Genomic DNA, 22,312 nt, shown 5'->3' on the forward strand with positions numbered 1-22,312 from the left:
AACCAAAGCTAATGTTTTGCTGGCGTCATTTTTTTCATAAATGTTTGTCATTCCCACAGCCAGAGTAATGAGTAGTAGTGGTACTATTAGCTGAGCGACAATTGTCTTCATATCTCGTCTGATATAATGCAAACGTTTGACGTAGAGGCCAGTGAATATTGCACCAAGTCTGCTCACAGTTGACATTTCTCTTTCTTGGTCCCATCTGAAAAAGAAGACACATTCACACTTAGCTTGCTTCCTGTTCATCAAACGAAAAATGCAATGAGAGGTAGCCGTCATTCATATTAATGTCATGATTTTGCTATCTGAACCTGTGAAGTTGTTTTTGGACAGTTTATAAAACCAAGTGTATTGCACAGAAAGTTTATAAAACCTAGTGTATTGCACAGAAAGTTTATAAAACCTGAATTATTGAAATCAGGACTGCTGTGTGCCAAGAGGTTAGAGATACAATCTTGTTCCTTTGTTAATTGTTGAAAGTCACATTTTTAAATGACAAAAGTTTACTCAATTAATTCTTTAATAGTTTTGTTCAGGATCTTACTTGATACTCTGAGCAATGACTGAACTTGAAAAAAAAATCAAATAACACAATTTTCAGGATTCAAATCACATTCATACTGAAGTAATTCTATAAATCTACATTACCTGTCCATTTATTCGTGTTGTGATTGTTCTGTTCTGCCCTGTGCACCTCCCCATCTGAGTTTGCTGGTACTTCCAACACATGAGCATTCGTCTGCGTGGATTTGAAGCCATTTTCATGGACATGTCCATTGGCTGTGGTTTTGCCAGCCTTAGGGCTATCACTCTGTTCTGTATACGAAGATGACAGAAACAAATCCATGTTTACTTCAACTTGTTCTATTTATCTTCCAAAGTTAATGATGGCAGAAATATCTTGAGTTTTACAGAAAATTCAAGGACTTTCGAGGACTTAAGGGCCTTTTCTAGAAGTACTTGATATTGAATACACTGTTTTCAGGAGTGACTGTACAGTCATGTCATGAAGAGCTAAAAATGTTGGAAAAAATATTGTCATCACTATCGACGGTTTCTTCCTCACTTCTTCTCAGGGCAAACACATTTCCAAGGTTTAAAGGACTAGTTAAAATATTCTGCCAGGCTGAATTTAATTCTCTTTCAAAGAGCTTTATGCAAAGTGAAATGTAAATTACACTATAACAGAATAGCATTTTCTACAGAAATCACAGTGAATGTGCATCCTTTAAAAAAGACATCTTTCTTACCTTGTGTAACCCTGAGAAAAATTTGTTCCAGAGTTGCTTCGGTCATTGCGTAGGATGAGATGTCCAACTTATCTTGTCTGCTAGACATTGCTTTAAATAGGTCAATAAATGATGATTTTTGAGTGTTTTTCAATGGAATTAAGTATTGCAATTCATTTTCATTTTCTGAGGTCAACTTTGCAGACGGGAAGAACTCTTGTATGAAGTGAGTTATCCGCAATGACGATGTATGAGATAATAATGGCTGGTATCCATTTTGCATAGTCCCTAAAATGAACAGAGAAAAACACATTGGTGTAAAGTGGATCCAAGCCGGACGACACTAAGTACATATATCTATCATTGACAGCCCCTCCCCAAAGAGTCACTGAAAAATTGTGCTTTTGCACCCTTTGTGAAAGCTAAAAATGATAATATTTATATTGTTATGTAGGTCATTTACCCCACACTCATCATGACCTGAGTTCAATTAGTCTAGAACATTCCCAAGGTCACTGCCCTTGATGACCTCACAACCTTGAATTCAATTAGTCATGTTTGGAATGTTCTGGAAAGTTGATTAGTTGTGTAAGGGAGATAATTTTAGAACAGTAATTAGCATGTCAATAAAAGTTCTAGATTGTTCTTATATGCCTTTATAAAAGGGACGTGCACAGCTTCCAGTCAGACTTTTGGGATCGTGTCTCTTGTGTGTTACTAAACTCCAGCAGTAGTCATTCTCAAGACTTTTCAAGACCTTCACTGCCAACGCTGGATTTATACTGTGGACTTTGTGCAGCTTCAAGCCTGCAAGGACTGTTCATTCATCCAACTGACTGTTACAACTCTGAGACTGGAGCTTTGCCGTCCCAGCTGAGATAAGTAGTCTGTACACTTTTAAAGCTTGTACTCTATCCCTGACTTAGCAATTAGTTTTATTTTCGTAATAAATTTTGTTTAAACGTTAACTGCTGAGTTCACCCTTTTGTTCGTCTTCTCTGCACGTAACAAATTGGGGGCTCGTCCGGGATCCGAATATTTTGAGCCGTTTGACAACATTTTGTCTGCCTTTTAAAAACTACAGTATTCTGTGAACTCAGCGAAATTTAATCATGGCGGAATTTAAACCAGAGGAAATGGATGACCTTGATCAGGACACATTTGATTCCCTCAGAAAAGACGACCTCATTGCACTGGCCAATTTCCTTAAAGTAGAAGTCAAAAGATCTATGCGCAAGAGGGAAATACAGTACCGTATTGCCAAACATCTAGTTGATTTAGGCCAATTTGAGGAATCCACCCTGAAAGATTATGAGCCCGAGTCTACCTCTGAACTCAGAAAATTAGAATTAGAAATGCAGACAAATTTGGAGATCAAGAAACTAGAATTACAAATGGAAAAAGAGAGACAGGCATTAGAAAAAGAAAAAATACAAATGCAATTAGAAATGGAAGAAAGACAGAGAGAGAAAGATAGGCAGGAAAGATTAGAAATGAAACGTTTGGAGCTTGGACAGTCAGGAAAATTCTTCCCTTCAGACAAGTTTGACATCACTAAGCATTTCAGGTTAGTTCCCCCTTTCCAAGAAAAGGATGTTGATAAATATTTCCTTCATTTTGAGAAAATTGCTCAGAGTCTGAACTGGCCTAAGGAGTCCTGGTCTATGCTTTTGCAGAGTGCTTTGGTGGGTAAAGCCAGAGAAATTTACATTCAGTTGTCAGTAGAGCAGGCTTCAGATTATGATTCTGTGAAGGAATTAATTCTCAAGGGTTATGAGTTGGTGCCTGAAGCGTACCGTCAGAAATTTAGGGATTGTGAGAAGGTGAAGGATCAAACTTATGTTGAATTTGCTCGAACAAAAGAACAACTGTTTGATCGTTGGTGTTCTTCTGAAAAGGTTAGTCAGAATTATGACAAATTACGACAACTTGTTTTGATTGAGGAATTTAAAAGGTGCATCCGGAGTGACATCAAGACGTTTATCAATGAACAAAAGGCAGATACATTGGAGGTTGCTGCACGTTTGGCCGATGATTATTCATTGACACACAAATCTTCATTTCTCAGCAAACCATCCCAGTCCTTTTCCTACAGAAACAATGCAGGTAAATTTAACTCCTCCTTTTCATCCAAGAATTTCTCAAAGGACAGTAGAAAATCAAATGACAACAGTTCACAGAGTTCAAGTAACACTCCCACATCATCAGATCCCAAGTCTCAATCTCCTTCTGACAAACAGTTTGGTACACTTTCTTGTAATTATTGTAAGAAAGACGGCCATTTAATGTCAGAGTGTTTCAAATTGAAAAAAACGTGAAGGTCAAAGTGGTCAAAGTGGATCTAAGCCAACCGGCTTTATTTCTTCATCAACTCAATTAGAGTCTAATAATGTGTGCAACACATTTTCTGAGGTTAAACCCCTCTTATCCCCAATTAATGAGGTCAAGGTCAATTCTTCTCAAGATAGCATTATGGGTATTTTCGAACCATTTATTCATGATGGTTTTATATCACTTTCTAGTGATTTCTCTCCGCTACCCCTGTCAAAATTTAAGAGATACCGGGCGTCCCAGTCTCTTTTGTTGGCAGATACCCTGCCGTTTTCTGAAAAGTCATTTTCAGGTTCTAAAGTTCTTATTAAGGGGGTAGATTGTAATGACTACATTCCTGTTCCTCTCCATAATGTCTATTTGTCTTCGGACTTTGTTTCTGGACCTGTGACTTTAGGTATTAGGCCTTTTTTGCCTTTCGAAGGATTCACCTTCTTCTTGGAAACGACCTTGCTGGGGACAAGGTCATCACTAATCCACTTGTGACTGATAATCCTAGTTTAGATCAGGATCCAGAGCCAATTGAACAAGAGATACCCGATTATTTCCTTCATGTGCTATTACTCGAGCCATGTCAAAGAAAACTTCCGAGAATCAAAATACTCTCAAAAATAATGTCACAGATGTTGACTTAAATGACACCTTTCTCAGTCAGGTGTTTGACACGGATCATTCTGTTATCCCTCGTGGATTTGAAACTTCCAGTAAAACTTCTGCTGACCAAAGTCAGACATTTTCTAGATCAAATCTCATTGCAGAACAACACAAAGACCCAGATATTTTGTCTTTGTTTGACAGGGTAGATGATGAAGGTAAAACTTCAGATAGCTCTGTTTCCTATTATACAAAATCTGGTATTCTCATGCGTAAATGGAGACCTCCAGATGTTTTGGTTGATGACGATTGGGCTATAAAACATCAAATTGTGGTTCCAAAGCCCTATCGTGCTGAAATATTGCGCCTGGCCCATGAAACCCCCTGGGCTGGTCACTTAGGAGTCAGGAAAACTTATCATAAAATTCTCAGTCACTTTTATTGGCCTAATCTCAGGCAGGATGTAGCACATTTCTGTAAAACTTGTCACACATGTCAAATGGTAGGAAAGCCAAATCAGACTATTCCAAAGGCCCCTTTACAGCCAATTCCTGCATTTCAAGAACCATTTAGTAGGATACTAATAGACTGTGTTGGGCCCCTACCAAAAACAAGATCAGGAAATGAGTACATGTTGACAATTATGTGTACATCAACTCGGTTCCCCGAAGCCATACCACTGAGAATATAAAGACAAAGACTATAGTGAGAGCTTTAGTCAAATTTTTCACTTTATTCGGCCTCCCTAAATGTGTCCAGTCCGATCAAGGCTCCAACTTTATGTCTGGTATTTTTCAACAAGTAATGGATCAGCTAGGCATTAAACAGTATAGGTCATCCGCCTATCATCCAGAAAGTCAGGGTGCTCTTGAGCGATTTCATCAAACTTTGAAAACATGATTAGGACCTACTGTTTTGACACAGAGAAGCAGTGGGATGAAGGAATTCATTTTCTGCTCTTTGCTGTTAGAGAGTCAATTCAGGAGTCTCTTGGTTTTAGCCCATTTGAGCTTGTATTTGGACATACAGTCCGTGGCCCACTTAAGCTCGTTAAAGAGAAATTCCTATCAGACGATGATGATTGTCTGAATATTTTGCAATATGTGTCAGATTTTCGTACGAAACTCTCTAAAGCATGTGAATTAGCCAGAGAAAATCTTGAGTCATCTCAGCATCAATGAAAACCAAATATGATAAAAGCACCTCAAAACGGAAGTTTGAACCAGGTCAAAAAGTTCTTGTTCTACTTCCAATTCCTGGCAAACCACTCCATGCTCGTTACTTTGGGCCATACCTAATTGATAAGAAATTGAGTGATTTAAATTACATCATAATAACACCTGACAGGCGAAAACAAAAACAGCTATGTCACATAAATATGCTTAAGCCATATTTGGATAGGGATAATCCTACTTAACTCAGCCTGTCAGTGCAGTCAGTTCAAACCATTATGAAGATAGTGATACTGAAACTGACTTGAGTGAAAATACTCTAAACTCAAAGCTGGGCTCGGTCAAGCTTCAGAACTCAGAAATCCTGGAGAAGCTGGAATCTACAAAGTTGGCACACCTCCAACCAGAACAACAACAACAGGTGAAAGAACTGCTCCACGAATATAAACACCTGTTTCAAGATGTTCCAACGAGGACAAATGTCATCTATCACGATGTTGATGTTGGGGACAGTAAGCCTGTAAAACAACATCCATACAGACTGAATCCAACAAAAGCAAAATATCTCCAGGAAGAAGTCAAATACCTGCTGGACAATGACTTTATTGAACCCAGTAAAAGTAACTGGAGTTCGCCGTGTATACTTGTTCCCAAATCAGATCACAGTTATCGTATGTGCACGGACTTTAGGAAGGTCAACACTTTAACAAAGACAGACACTTTCCCAATCCCGAGGATTGATGACTGCATCGACCGAGTGGGAAAAGCCAAGTATGTGACGAAATTTGACCTACTGAAGGGATTTTGGCAAGTCCCTCTGACGGATCGTGCTCGTGAATATCCGCCTTTGTTACACCAGACGGATTGTTCCAGTACAAGGTGATGCCATTCGGAATGAAGAACTCTCCGGCAACGTTCCAACGGATGATCAACGACGTCATATCCGGGCTAGACGGGTGTGCAGCCTACGTTGACGACGTCGTCCTGTATAGTGACACCTGGGAAGAACACATCAAGCTCATGCGGAAGTTCTTTGAGAGACTGAGTAAAGCAATGTTGACTGTCAACCTTGCCAAATCTGAGTTTGGCTGGGCAAGGGTGACTTACCTCGGACATACTGTAGGACAGGGTGAGGTAAAACCTGTTGATGCCAAAATCAGTGCCATTTCAAGTTTTCCCATACCAAACTGCAAACGACAACTGATGCGCTTTCTCGGTATGGCTGGTTACTACAGAAAATTCTGTCCAAATTTCTCCACAATTACTGAGCCTTGACTAACTTACTTAAAAAGAAAGTAAAGTTTGTTTGGTCAGAGCAATGCCAACAGGCATTGATACACTTAAAGCCATACTGCAAAGTGCTCCAGTGTTGTCTGCACCAGATTTCACTTTGCCATTCAAATTAGCTGTGGATGCTAGTGATACGGCTGCTGGTGCTGTTTTATTGCAAGAGGATAGTCATGGTGTAGATCATCCTGTTTGCTATTTTTCACCAAATTTAACAAATCCCAGAGAAACTACTCTACAATTGAAAAAGAGTGTTTATCTTTGATATTAGCTTTACAGCATTTTGAAGTTTATGTTACTTCTTCAAATCAGCCAATAGTGGTTTATATTGATCACAACCCTCTTGTTTTTCTGCAGAAATTTAAAGGCAAAAATCAGAGATTGCTAAGATGGAGTTTAATGTTACAGGAGTTTAATCTTGATATTAGACATATCAAAGGCAGAGACAATTTAATTGCAGACTGTCTCTCTCGTATTTAGAGTTTATTGTTGTTCACTTTCAAGAAATTTTACTTTAGAGAAAAAAAAAATTGAGTACTTAAATCCTTTTCAAGATTACATTTGTAAAAGAAAGATTTTTCTTTGAAAAATTTTCTTTTTTTGAAGAGGGGGTGTGTTATGTAGGTCATTTACCCCACACTCATCATGACCTGAGTTCAATTAGTCTAGAAACATTCCCAAGGTCACTGCCTTGATGACCTCACAACCTTGAATTCAATTAGTCATGTTTGGAATGTTCTGGAAAGTTGATTAGTTGTGTAAGGGAGATAATTTTAGAACAGTAATTAGCATGTCAATAAAAGTTCTAGATTGTTCTTATATGCCTTTATAAAAGGGACGTGCACAGCTTCCAGTCAGACTTTTGGGATCGTGTCTCTTGTGTGTTACTAAACTCCAGCAGTAGTCATTCTCAAGACTTTTCAAGACCTTCACTGCCAACGCTGGATTTATACTGTGGACTTTGTGCAGCTTCAAGCCTGCAAGGACTGTTCATTCATCCAACTGACTGTTACAACTCTGAGACTGGAGCTTTGCCGTCCCAGCTGAGATAAGTAGTCTGTACACTTTTAAAGCTTGTACTCTATCCCTGACTTAGCAATTAGTTTTATTTTCGTAATAAATTTTGTTTAAACGTTAACTGCTGAGTTCACCCTTTTGTTCGTCTTCTCTGCACGTAACAATATAAAATATGTAGAACAAAGCTGGTGCAAACATCAATTAATGAACACCATTCAGGACTGATTTGGAATAGTTTGTGGACTTGAACTTGTGAAGTTTGTGATCAAAGTGTTAAAAAACTTTTCACTGATATTTAAAGCACATTTAAAATGGTTTTGCGTCTATTAAAACTCAGCCCTACTTTTGAATCAAGAATTACAGTATAATGATTAAAGAAGCAGGATTTTTTATCCTTTTTGCTTCTGAGCAAATTGACTAACTGTGCACAACTTGCGAAGGAGTACAAAGGAGTAAAATCAGAGTCAATGTCAACAACCACTTATGTGAGAACCAGGGATTGAAGACTGCCATTTAAAGAGGCTATTACATTAAGATGCAAAGGTTGAGAAAATTGTTGTCCAGATATTTTTTGTTAGACTCAGCAATTTTTTAAATCCTTAGTCTAGTCAATCATTCTTTTGTTTTGTAGATTGTTTTGAGTTTGTGCGTTTTTAGGAAAAGCAGTTCTTAATGCAAGACTTTAATTTTGATCAAGTTTTTCTTGAACAGATCTAAACTTATCATCAGTGTTCCTGCTAAGGCTTATTTGCACACTAATTGCGCAGTGTCTCCAATCAATCGGTAGTAGTTTTGGAAACGATAACTCAGGGCGAAATGTGCGATCTCAGGCTCAGCGTAGATTTTACTTTAATCCGTGTATCGAGTTTAGCGCCCGTTGGCGGCTCAGTTGCCACCAACGTTCATTGTACGTTGTGACGTACCTCAATAAATTAGCATATACATGAACGGACCCAGCTGTGAGGCAATCAGGCGCATGTCAAGTTGCGCACCCTCTCGAAACCTTAGAGGGAACACTGCTAATCATGGAGAAGTATGTGATCTGTAAAGAGCTATGGGATGTATGTATACATGGTAGTGAAGGATCAACACAATTATCAATTAGAAAGCCACCTCAAGGATTGCTTTGCAAGCATATTCTGCTTCTATCAGCATGGCAAATATATTCTGTTACTATCTTCTTGATAATCATTTCTCTATCCTGCACATCTGGTTTGTTTGTTTGTTTCATCTTTTACCCACACTACCGCAGTATCCTGTGAGGTGTCTTTATTCATCATGTTCTGTCACCCTTTTTGCTAAATTTTACTGAGGCACTTGTATCCTTAGGTGGACATCAGTCAGGTATGAGAACACCCTCTATACGGTATCTCTAGGAAACAAAATGTAGTCACAAAGAAAATGCTTGAAATTTTAAAATGTGGGTGTTGACTAACATATTTACCTGAGCTGGATACATTTCTGTTTAAATCCTTGACAACAGTTAACCTATAGCCATCTCCAAGATTATTTTTCAGATATTGCGGTGATCCACAAAACTTCAGATAACCATTTGATATGATGGCTATCCTGTCGCCAAGGAGACTTGCCTCATCCATGTGATGCGTTGAAAGAAGAATTGTGCGTCCTACAGGGAATCAGGGGTGGAAAGATAATCAAGACTACTGTAGTTATAGCGCCCTCAACAACAGTAGTGTTCTTCTCTTTCTTTCTTGACTAACACTTGCGCATTTTGGATCCTAAGAACACGTGAATAACATCATTTGCTCACAGACTACAATGTTTCTGTTCTTTCTAACATCAAGCAGGGCACTTCTGGTCTTATAGATCTTTATTGTCATAAGCGTACCTACTATAAAGTGTATTGTATATGCACATTCTAAGGTGTAAGTAAAGAAACATTTTTTTCATAAACAAACAACTTGCATTTTGTTTACCTTTTTTATATTTCAGTAAGAGATCCCAAATAGCTCTTCTTGCATGTGGGTCAACACCTGCTGTTGGTTCATCCAAGATGACAGTTTTAGATCCACCTGTAAATGCTATGGCAACTGACAGTTTCCTTTTCATTCCACCAGAGAGTGTGTTGATTGTGTTGTGTCTTTTCTCAATCAATCCAATATCTGTCAGTAATCTAGAAATAATAAGAACCAAATGACATTTTAGACAGATTTAAATAATGAGTGGTAATAATAACAATGATGATAATAATAATTATTATTATTATTATACATCTACCATCGAGAACAATAGAATTTGCGTGTGCTAAAAAAGCCATACGGAACACCTGTTCCGCAACACGTACGGTTTCCAGGCGCCCCATCCCCTGTGGCTGTATCTGGGCGTTCACCGTTGAAGTTCGGTTTCAAGGGACTCATTGGACAAGTGCCAGAACATATCTCGTGTGCGCTCTGTACGTACGTGTGTAGCTGTGCACACACACTATCCAGAACTTGCAGAAGCGCGTCCGAGATAGCGTTCTACACTTGCACTATAAATCGGAAGAAAAATTGTTGACATTGCACAAAAACGGTCACTACTCTGACAATTTGATGCTCCAGTCATGAATGTAAGATGTATAGTAATAAGGTTATCACGAAAACACTGCAAAGGATGCATGAGGACATTGGTGCTGCGCATCACCCTCCGCTTCGCGTCAGGCGATACGCTGCGCCAATGTCCTCCTGCATCCTTTGCGGTATTTTCGTAATAACCTCATATAATAATTATTATTATTATGAAATAAGGCATTACATAATTACCATAATCCAAAAAACTATAGGTTTGATTTCCATGAAAATTCAAGTTTGTGTATATGGTCTGACCATTGAAAGTAACATGCTCATTAGATAATAAAGCCGTTTTCAGCAGACAGCTGGCTGAGTCTGATGTTGTTTTTGTCTGTCAAATGTTGCCACAAAGTAATTAATGTGTAAGATTACTTAATAAGATTCAAAGGGAAATTTGGAAACAAAGTACAAGACCTAATTTAGTAATTAACAAATATACCGCTTTACCTCAGTGTCAAAATCTTTATCAATCACCTCTGTAAAATTAACTTGTAATTTATTTGGACAGTAGGTACATGTGTTCATACTTGATGATGTAGGTGAAGGTCAAGGACACAGGTTTTTAAGGTAGAAAAACTTTAATTTCCTATTACGGGTCAGTGACATGGGATTATAAGGCAGAAAAACTTCAATTTTGTTTTGAAGAAAAAGCAAAGCTGCAATGATCTCCTGCTATCTGCCAAGGAGAAGGCGGCACAAAGATTGAATATGGCTTGCGCTATGAAGTGGAATATCTTACTTTTTCCTTTCTGTTTTGAAATTCGTTGTTGAAACACCTTTAAGTTGACTGTAAAACCATAGATGTTCTTCTACAGTTAACCTGCAAAAACAACCACGAATTCCATAAGGTTATTTCAGTTCTTCAATAAATCTATTGATTCACAGAGACATTTTATGTAATAAGTACTGAAAGTTCATGTACCAGATAATATCACATCCATGTTATTTTCTTAAGTGGATGATGCAAACCTCCGAAGATGAAGATTTGAGTTCATGATGAAAAATTGAAATTGTACGTTTTAAAGGGAAGTAGCTGTAACTTTTGATGATTTTTTTCACAACTTTTGTTTTTGACATCAAGTGCAAGTCCTCGTTCTACTCCCCAAAGCATGTTGAAACACTCACAGTTCAGCTTGTAAACACAGCATGTATACATGTAAAATGCACTGTTATTGTTCACATTTGAATTTGAGCCCGGACTAAAACTCACTTGTCAACGATAACAATGCAGTCTACACATGAACCGGCCCAGTTGACAAGCTGAATACTGTTTATCTAAAATGCTTTGGGGAGTAGAACAAGAAACTGTAGTTGACACTAAAAACAATTGCAAAAAAGTTCAAAGGTTACAGCTACTGTCCCTTTAATGGAGTTGATCATAAATGATAAGCATCATTACAGCAGTATATCTCCTCTTAACTTTAATTCTTACCAACTGCTGAAGTGAAAATGATTGTAAAAAGGAAAATGGTCATATTGTGGCATGCATTCTGCAGATAAACTTGTCACAGGGTCTAAACACAGTCTTTAAAATATCGACCGTGGTAATATTTCATTGTAAACTTTACACTATTTCACTTTGATATTTGAGTGATTTCTGATAGCTCTTATAGATCTGTAGGGCATATGTACCAGAACCTAACATCGTGAAATATGTGAATAGCACTGTTACGTGTACTTTTTGTCATGAACATCTTTGTGGATTTCATATTTCTGTACTACACAGCCACCCAGACAGTATTTCAAGTTTTTAGCTAAAAGGAGCAAGTTTACATCAGTTACAAGTAACTTACTTATCAAAGAGTGCATCGTGTTGTGGAGACATTCCAAGACTCTGTCTTATCAGAGACATTTGTCTTCTGATGTCTTTGCCGTAAACCAACACTGTTCCTTTGGTTGGTGGTATGAAACCTGTCAATATTGACCTGAAAAATACGACAGATAGACTTGCTCAGAGCAAAATGATTTTGTGAAAAAAGCAGAAGGCACTGAAGACGGAACAGGAGTAATTGATTGTTAATGTACTTGAGGTAAAAATTGTCTAGGCAGATGAGTTTTATAGCTGCGGTCTGCTTGGTAGCATGAAATGCACAGCATCATCATGACTGTAAAATCTGTAATTTTTCAATACGATACGATACAATACAATACCAGGCATATTAATCTGTCACCCAATAATTTGGAAGTATACCGATAACATGTTCATTGGCCATGGTAAATACACCCGTGGCCACTTTAGTGTTGATCAAGCCTGTCTGGTACAAGCAGAAATTCTGTCTGCAGAAGGGTGATAAAACGATTTTTTTTTCCTGTACCAGTGGTGATAATGATCTTACTATCAGTACCCCATGGACACGCCGATTAGCCTGAAATTAGGAGTGATTGTAAAATACACTGTATACAAATGATGTTGACCACAGCATTTGCCCTATCAGTACTCAGTATCTGCTAAAATTCATGTGTTTCAAATGTAGTCAGTGTTAGAGAACATCACACATTTTGTGTCGATTTCAATATTGCAGTGAATGAATACCAACGATACTATAGTGTGTATTGCAAATGTCGTGTTCAGACTTTGTTCAGACGCGGGAATTGAGAAAATGCCACTTTGAAAATGCTAGTGATTAATTACAGACATCGCCTGTCTTGAATGCAAACTTTTGAAATAAACATTCACTTGCACTGAGCATGTTTCTTTCCTAAAAACCGTGAATAAAACTCCAATTTCACTTGGTACGAGAGAAAAGGTAAGAGTAAAGTACAGTCGGGGTAGCGTTTTACATGTACATGTATTCTCATGTGTGTAACCATATGAACGACACTTTTCTCATCCCGGTTGAAGGGAACTTGTCCTGATACATGTTCATCTCTTCCAAACTTTTCTGGCTCCCTCCACGCTTATCTTAAAACGCTTGGTTGTTTCTTTGTAAGCTCCTCATGGTACCTCGCTAGGTGCTGGATTGCCACCACAATCTCTTATATTTTGAACAATCAAGCTTGCTACCTCCTCGTTGAAGGATTTGCCCCTATGATATTAGCGACCGTTGTTAATGATGTTCATTGTCGGAGTGCAGACTTACAGCGTGTCTACAGTGCAGTGTTGTGACCGATTTGAATTGGGCAGGCGAGACATTTCAGTAGAACGTTATCTCAATCCTAACAGTGGGGTGCCGATAGTGAACCTTACATTTATTACACCGATCACCACTTTGTTTCGTTTATACAAACAGAATTTCTGCTTGTACCAGACAGGCTTAATCAACACTAAAGTGGCCACGGGTATATAATAGTTATTGACCAGAGTGATACAAGTCAGTATTGACCTGATAGACATAACATTTATTAACTTATTGAGAACACTGCAAGTATATAGACATATTAATGACTGGTAGTGCCATTGGTTGCAGATATTGACCTGTGAGATGCAAGACATGCCGATATTGACTTGATTGATGTCAGAATAATATGATTATACATATGTATGCAATGTGACTGAACCATGTACAGCTGAATGGTGTCTGGAATACTTACATGACAGTGGTTTTCCCAGCACCATTTCTTCCAAGTAAAGCCGTTATTTGACCAGTATAAAGTTCAAGGTTGAGACCGTCCACTGCCAACACCTTCCCTTTTTTGTAGACCTGCAAAATGAAATAGAGCATGAAAGTATTTTCACATCACAGGTTTATTTTCTGTTTCCACAAATTTTACTTCACAATTAACAAACCAAGCACCAAAGAAAACCTTTGATGCTCTTTATACTTGGGTACAGCTCTGTGCATCAGCTAATATCCATGTTCTCAATTTGTTCACTTCAAAATAAATGGTATAATTAATAACCATCTGCAGTTCATCAAAGATAACTGTAACAAACTGAGCTAAAAAACAACAAACTTATGAATATTGCTTTTCTGAGAGAATAGCGATTCAATGCATCCCTGAGTCCACTATGCTGAAATCTTCAGATTGTTTCTCTTCTGAGATTGCTATTGAAGTTACTTTGGTAGAATGGTGCATTCATTTTACTTAGTATTTGGTTTCTTAAGTTTGTTTCAGTTTCACACCATACTTTACAAAATTTTACACAAAAATGGTGAGTACACTTTTCAACTATATTTTACCTTTGTGAGATCTTTGATATGCACACCCACACCATGACCAATCGGTCTACGTTCTAAGAGTAATGTACCATTTGCACCTGCTGAAAAGAGAAGCATTTGAAAAATGGTTACAAACTACAGGAAATTAAACTGCGGATAAGTAAACACCGTTGTACTGTTATTGGTAAAATTCCTCTGTACATTCAAGTCATGGTAATAAAACGCATGATAAGCAGTAAGTTGGTAGACATGATGTATCTACAAATTGTTATACATGCAAATTTTTCTGTTGTCAAAATCTAGATTTTTCCTAGACTTATCAAAAGAGGAAATTTAACATGGTATATTTCTTTCACCATAGTAAGAGTGTTTGTACACATGCAGGTTTTGGCATCAATAAATGCAGCAGCATATTTGTGTTTGCAAAATGAAGGCTAACTGACCATTGATACATGCAGATCAGAAGGTACAATAGTTTGAAACGCTAATGATAGCAGGAGTGGTGAGAAATTAAATTCAAAGAATACTGTTCGTACCATGTGATATGTATTTGTCCATCAATCTGAACTCCTTGACATTGGGGTGAAAGGGCGTTCTCTTTTTCCATTTGCTGCCTTTACGGCCAGCATGATGACCTTTGCACCAGTAAGATTTCATAAAAGGGAAGTACCATGGTTGCGGAACTCCATAAGACCCTGAAATAACACGCATTAAAGAGTATTATGAACTTTCCGACGTGTAAGGCGGCATAAAGGCTTGGTTACTTTAATGATGTACATGTACATAGTACCTGGGGCATGTAGAGGTCATTGAAATCAGAGGTCGAAGTCACTGACCACACCCTTTTCACTTGCACATCGATGGCCCAATGCAAGAGGGGCGTATCACCTGTGTTAAAGCATAGGAAATATGCCCTTCTTGGACTGGGCCATCGACATTATCTTAACCCTCAGATTCATGTCATACTGCAGGCGTTATCAGGCCATTAATTTTGCACACAAGGATATATGATATCGTATGACTTGATAATTTCATACGATTAGATAATTTTGATCAATCATCCATGATACCTTTAACAAGTATACTCTGCAAACTGATGTTTATTTCTGAAATATCAAAACTACAGTAACTGTCACATCATTGTTGGATTCTTTTGAAATTGAATCTGTGAAGTGTTTGAGGATGACACCAACAACAGGAAACAGGAAGTGAAAAAAATTCAACTTTGACAACAGAGCATTAAGGAAATTAGTCTGTTTTATTAGGACTGTTTGTGGTTATAGGTGTGTGATATCAGACAATGCTGCTTAAAATGTTGACAAATTTTGTCAGTGTTGCATGTATGTGTCACAATTAATTGTTATAGCTTGTAGTCTGAACCATAAATGTCTTTTAATATTCATAGTTACACTAGTCGTCTCCTACTAAGTGGTATTTTCATCATTTTTGCTTGTGTAATTACCAAAAGTGTCATCTAAAATTGCAGACAAATATTTGTTTTTGCATATTAATGAGAGAACAATGACATCACTTGCGAAAAGCCCTTGGGTGCTTTAAATCTTTAAATAAAATTCTTTGTTTGCCCTTCCGTGCTGGTAGGTTTACAGAGAAAATTAAGAAAACAAACAATGTTACCACTATTACAAATAAAAATATTATTTTTCTCAAAGGAACCAACTTAAAATTGAGCTTAAGTCAATACGCTTGTATTTTTTGTATGTGTTTGTTTTTTCCCCTGGCTGGCTTGTAGGTTTTTCAAAAACAAGGACGGCAAACAAAGAATTTTCTTTAAATGGCCTGTAACACTAGGGCTAAAATTCCTGCATGGGTGCCTTTGCTTCAAAAGAGTGACATAAAACAACATCAGCTACGACACATCTTATTGAAGAGCGTGACTAGCGTACATACCTGGGTTCACAGCTTCGACATACCACGTCAACAGAACAAAGATTGCACAGTCTATCAGTAAAATAAGCATGACCTGCAGCACAGTGATGTCATTGTAGAAAGCCGGCCAAGGTGAACTCAGGTTGGACCACTGCAATCCAATTGCTTGAAATTCATAGTACAGCATGTATCTGAGTCCTAGACCATAGGCAGACGGTGGCATCATACACTGTGTATAGAACACGTATGAACAAATAAAGCATTATAAAAATATTTACTACTGTCAACTCGATAGCTGTGACTAATTTAGAAATTTTCAGACTGAATTTGGATGATTTGATCATGTTCCTCTTTAATTTGAACTGCTGGGAAAAAGTTTATTTGCTCATGATACATACTGCAATAAACTATAATGTGTCCAGTGAGCAGAAACATTTCAGAAAGAGTTGAAAAATATGTTATTTTCTCAGGAACTTTCTCTATTCGCATGCATTTAAATGATAGTTTCTATTGCACCAAAAACAATTTGTTTCATATAAAGTTGTTTGGTTTCACTCAGATGCTACTTAAAATTTATGAAAACTATTTTGTGTTGACAATTTAGATTTGAATAATGGTTTGATTTTACTTCCTGTAACGTGGTACCGTAAATGAATTACTTTTTCATGTGTTTAATGATTCTTTTATGCACTACTTTATTTACTTCTGCTTTTTTCATTATCCCAAAGGACATTAGTCTTAACACTATGATTTTACACTTTGTCTTCTGTATCCAAGTGAAATATGTTCACTGGGGATATCAGATCCTTAAGAATGGCAAAATATCCATGGTGTCAGTAATAGAATTGTAAACTTCTGGCAAACTTGTAAGTTTTGTATTGAAAATTGTGTCCTTAACAGAGATATGTCCTTCAGAGGTGTCTGTAAAGGGAGTATCACTGTATTTAAATGAATCTGTGAATTCAATGTTTGCTGTTCCTCTTTCGATGCCAACGTGAGTTTGAGGAAGTACCAGTATGCATCTCAAAACTGAAAATTCTATGATTTTACTCCAATTTTTCTGAACAAAATATTAAATATTCCCTGTCGTAATCATAATAAAAATTGGAGATTACCATATAAATTTTGGCACAAAAGAAACAAATTTCCTTAAAAGTTTTCAATATTACTGCAATTCAAAATGGCTGCTATCCTTGTGCAAACTCTATACAGAAAAATTAAATTTCAATGTTCACAAAAAACAAGACAACATAAATTTCCTTTCCTCTACAAATGAGTCCACAAACGAAGCGGATTATAAAGTATTGTATAAATTGCAAATCTGAATATCTGTCCTTGAGGTGCTTTCTATTTTAAATTCATCTGAAGCACTGCAGCATTCAGCTGCTTGCAGTAAACGGATCAAAGCAACTGTTGGAATTGTAACGTGCTTGACCTAGCCAGCTTAGATACTTACAGAGAGCACTTTGACAACCGGTGTGACAACGGTGCCATACAAAATATCCAGGTTTTGAATGTAGTAGAAGGGTACATTGAAGAGTAAGTGAATCATACAAGCACAGGCGGCGCCTAGTTTGGCATTGGAGAAACATGCACTGACCAACAAGCTACAGAGAGAAAAAAGAAAGTCCAACAGAAAAAAAAAAACCAAAGTAATTTGCTTGCACATTTTTGTACATCCTTCTGCTCATTTGTATTTTTGAGATGGACATTTTCATTTGAACAATCGAAACTTTCTGACCTGTGACCTATCTCTGAACAAATTCCTGTGTGATGCACACGACAGTGAGCCGAGTTTATGGAGCAGACCATACCAACAGGCAGATGGACAGATTATATAATGTGGATGGTAGCTATACAAAATTATGATATAAATATTCATTTCATGGTCATAAAAGATATAAGATGTCAGGAAATGCATGGGGCATGGAGCTATAATTACTGGTGTCTCGTCTATCATTTCTTTGTGCTTTGCAAGCTTTTTAAAGTTGTGCTTTATATCATTTTGAAATGCACTTAAAAACAACGACTTCATTCAGAAGAAATGACAGACGGAAGAGTGTAAAGAACATACTCCGGTTGACAAGAGTGAAAATAAGCGAATATGATTGTGTGTCAGAAAGACTGTGATTAAGAGTTTCTTAGAAAGTTACAGATCCCCTAGTGAGCAGTTCTTAATTTACCCTAAAAGTCAGAATGAGAAGAAATAATAACTAGAAGTCTAAACTTACCAGAATAAAACAACTGCTACAGAAAAGCTCATGGAAAACACCCATAGTAGGGTTGGACTAACGAATGTGAATAGTTTGCCGTATTTGAGAACAAAGACCAGCAAGGTCACTGTGATGAAGACCTGGATCAGACCAGTGAGAAACCATGACAACCAGTGAATGAAACTACTCAGTCCCATAATCTTCATCATCTGTGACAGTTAATGTGAGAAGAAATTTATTTCTCAATACTGATGCATGGTAATTAGATGTATGAGGTAATTAGCTGTATATTACTGTATGTAAGTAACATAATTATGGCTGTATATGTCCTGTAGCTTATGCATTTACATGTTTTAAATAACACTTTCCGGTGAGTTGATTGTGATTTTGTGATATTTGCATTAAAAATACTGATTACCAATAAAACTGTCTCTTTTGTAACGCTATGGACTCAGTCCATACAGCCAAAGTCACACAAATTCAAGGACTTCCAAGGCCTTTCACAGCAATTTTCAGAGACCTGTTGAGGTCCAAAATACTATTTTCAAGGAGTAATTTCTATGACATATAATTTTCACATATCAATTTACATATAATTTTTATGATATCATGATCCATCACTTCATGATCCACAATATTTATGAGTAGTTTATCAAGTTTCCAGGACTCGGCTCATTTTCAAGGATTTTCTGGGAAGCTTTAAAATTCAAGGACCTTCCAGGAGCCTGTGGCTTTTACTTATAAGTGACTTGCTGGCATGATACAAAATACATCATTATTTGCTAATGCCCTCTTCGGCAACTGGGAAAGAGAACAACTGGGCAAAAAGAAAACAAAATTATTTGTGGTCATGCTCTATAATTTAGCTTTTTTCCCCTTTTGTGATCAGTTCCTGTGCTTTTCACACATGTAGCATCTTGTCACAGGCTACAGATGGTAGTTTCTTATGATCTGTGTTCAAAACTAATGATAGCACTGTACAGAATTCTACATGTATCATCACATTTGGTAAATGTCTGTGTTGCAAATTGTCACTTTCTTTGCCGTGATACAGATGGGAAATATTGGCATGGGGTATGAATCTGATCAGTTTACTAAAAATGGAATGTACGATGTTTTTTCCCCCAAAAAGAATAGCAGATTTGATTTTCACTGTACCTCTTTCAGTCTCTGCTCTTTCTCATACACTACAGCATGAGTAAATGAAATGATGTAGAAAAGCCACAAAATCGGCAGTAAAATTGTCACAGGAGGTCCACCCTTGTGTAAAAAACTGAAATGAAAAAAAAAATATAATGGATACCATGTTATCGTCCTGGGTTATCATATGATTCAAAGTCTAAATGTTCATTTACCCTGTACATGCACCTCTATGGCTGTCATGGTACCCACAGAGATATGCACAGTGAATTCAGAAAGTGTAAAATCTTCTTGTGTATCTTCCCGTCAATATTTTAAAAAGTCACGATTTTCACTAATTCAGGCCTCAAAAGATATTTTTGTCTATTTGCTCTTTACACCTTCTGGATTTTTCACACCTTTGATACATGGATGTTTGTGCAGAGTAATACAGAAATACTAAACCTCAAATATTTCAAAGACAAAACATTAGTGCCAGACAATTGGCATTTTGAAATACACACAGCACAATATTTTGTCTTCACAAAAATCTCAAGTTCTCCCCATATTTACCTTTCATGCAGATTAGAACTTCAAAATATTGTGCAACTTTTAAAATTTTGTCATTCTATATTTCCCTGGAAAGAAACTGGATTGTTGATTGCATGACCAATGCCCTAAATTACAGCTATAGACATTTTGCATGGGTGAATCTTTCCTTCTTATGCAATCACAATGACTTGTGTGTTTCCTCATCACAAAGCAACATTACAATACAACCACCCACAATGAATTCTTATTTCCCAGTTTCCCTAATCTTACCCTGAAACTATTTGGTACGAGTACAGGCTGGTACCCCTAGACACAATGCCCCTCAGACATAACACACCATACTCTTGTCAGTGATCTACTGACACCAAGTCACATTATCAGTATGATATATATTTTAATCTTTGTACCTTTTTGATATTGTTATAGACCTTTTTAGGATCTATGATACTACACACAATACATATAAATTATTTAAAACTATGTTGGTGCAGAGACTTGAAGACAATACACAAGTACTGAAGTTAAACAGGCTGGAAAGTAGGTACCAGTATCACCTGAGCAACGCAACTTAAAATATGCAGTCTACTGATTCACCTATGTGGAAATATTTAATTTCCAATTTTCTAAAAGCTAGTTGTAACAAACGAAGATAGTATTATATTATTTAATGACTATTTATTAATTTTTAATGATCAAGATAAGTGAATTCCTATCCTTCAAAGTAAATTGTTGTGTTGGCCTCCTTTATAATACCTTCCTATTATTTACATCAAAACACGGTCAAATGTCTTTCGAAAGAAGTGGTAAAAAGAGTAATCTTGTTTGGTTAGTTTCACCCTTTCACCACTATGATTTCACCCAAACCTATTAGAATCAATGGTGAGTGTGGATCTGCTCACAGGGAATTTGGGGTTGAACAGATTAATACATAAACTCCAAAGCGTAGACCAGGTGTTGCAATTGAAATACCTGCATGCATAAAGGTAGCAGTAATGTGGTAGGTGACAATTTGGCAAGGGTTCAAATTAAAGGATGTTACAGTAGCATAGGGTCTTTTCAAGAGACAATAGAATCTTCACAAATATAGAGGACAATACATTGACACTATGTCAAAAGGTATTTGCACTTATCACAATGACCAAATGACCCACATTTTCCTTTTCATAGCCTGGTAAACCAATTGAAAAATGCAAAAATAACTGGGTCATTTGAAACCTGTAGAAGCGTTGGCTAGATTTTTAGTACTCACTCGTCTTCTAAATGACACGGATTGGGAAACTCCCGAATGTATCCACCAGGCTCAACTAATAGCTTTCCAGTTTTGCTCTTGATAATGGCTCTATCGATGACATCCTGTAACCAAGGAAACAGCATATCTGTGATTGGTTCAGGGTGTTGGTGACTCTGTCTCCATACTTTATCCTGAGTTGACAGGATCCATGGAGCATAGGTTCTGTTCAATTTCAGCTTGTAGACGACGTGAGATGGCAGGCCACCATCATCATTAGTTTCAAACACCACACCTGAAAACAAGCAAACAATGCATTTAAAGGGACTTTTATCATCATTATTCATTTATTTATTTATTTATTATTTACTTATCATGGCACAGCACAGTCCCTAGTGATGATAATGCAAAAACAGACAATTCCTGCCCTTGTGTTACCGTGTTGTATTAAGACTAGTACCAGTGTGAAATGTTGAGGTGCCATTTAAAAGCATGGAGTCAGGGAATTAGCATAATGCTGCAAGAAATGCAATATCTGATGTATCTGTCAATCAATTGTCATATCTAATCCACCTATCTCGTTATCAATCTATCTACCTGCAGATTAAATTTTAATCTTCCTATGCTGACCACAATCGAGAGCCAAATCTTTCAGTCTGCTTGAAACAACAATTAGGCTCAGTTTGTTCCCTGGACATATGGTACAGTAGTTTGAATTCCCAAGGACAGTTAGAGGATGATGAACTAAAGAGGTTGTCAGTCTGAAACTGTGCAGCATCAGATTTCATGATAGAAAACTAAAACTCAAACAGTTGCACTATATCATCAATATTTCTTGCACCATATAATCCTCCTAAAACTTGACAGGTTTCAAGTATAATTGGTAAAAAATTATATGGACAGCTTTGCAAAATGGTTTCCTGATATTTGAAGGTGTCTGATCCACTGCATCATTGTATATAATACATCACTGTATTATATAAATACATCATCATATGGTGCACGTGTAA

General features: G+C 37.1%; 1 protein-coding gene across 2 annotated transcripts in view; it reads right to left on the minus strand.

Annotated features, from left to right (window-relative positions):
- Positions 1-2: 2 nt before the first annotated feature.
- The window catches only part of LOC139119902 (ATP-binding cassette sub-family A member 2-like), a 40,371-nt gene continuing 18,061 nt past the window's right edge, over positions 3-22,312 (minus strand). The window contains exons 10-24 of one of the 2 annotated variants that reach the window (XM_070683856.1): positions 21,324-21,597; positions 19,562-19,676; positions 18,422-18,612; positions 17,647-17,797; positions 16,212-16,419; positions 14,840-14,998; positions 14,325-14,404; positions 13,735-13,844; positions 11,997-12,128; positions 10,943-11,023; positions 9,571-9,767; positions 9,078-9,260; positions 1,254-1,520; positions 652-819; positions 3-205 (exon numbers count right to left, since the gene is read on the minus strand). In XM_070683856.1, coding sequence (XP_070539957.1) covers positions 174-205; positions 652-819; positions 1,254-1,520; positions 9,078-9,260; positions 9,571-9,767; positions 10,943-11,023; positions 11,997-12,128; positions 13,735-13,844; positions 14,325-14,404; positions 14,840-14,998; positions 16,212-16,419; positions 17,647-17,797; positions 18,422-18,612; positions 19,562-19,676; positions 21,324-21,597 — 2,348 coding nt within the window. In that variant the 3' untranslated portion in view covers positions 3-173. The remainder of the gene's footprint in view (positions 206-651; positions 820-1,253; positions 1,521-9,077; positions 9,261-9,570; positions 9,768-10,942; positions 11,024-11,996; positions 12,129-13,734; positions 13,845-14,324; positions 14,405-14,839; positions 14,999-16,211; positions 16,420-17,646; positions 17,798-18,421; positions 18,613-19,561; positions 19,677-21,323; positions 21,598-22,312) is intronic. The other variant, XM_070683854.1, reaches the window with a different exon arrangement.

This window comes from Ptychodera flava, chromosome 20, assembly GCF_041260155.1.
Source record: "Ptychodera flava strain L36383 chromosome 20, AS_Pfla_20210202, whole genome shotgun sequence".
NCBI lineage: Eukaryota > Metazoa > Hemichordata > Enteropneusta > Ptychoderidae > Ptychodera > Ptychodera flava.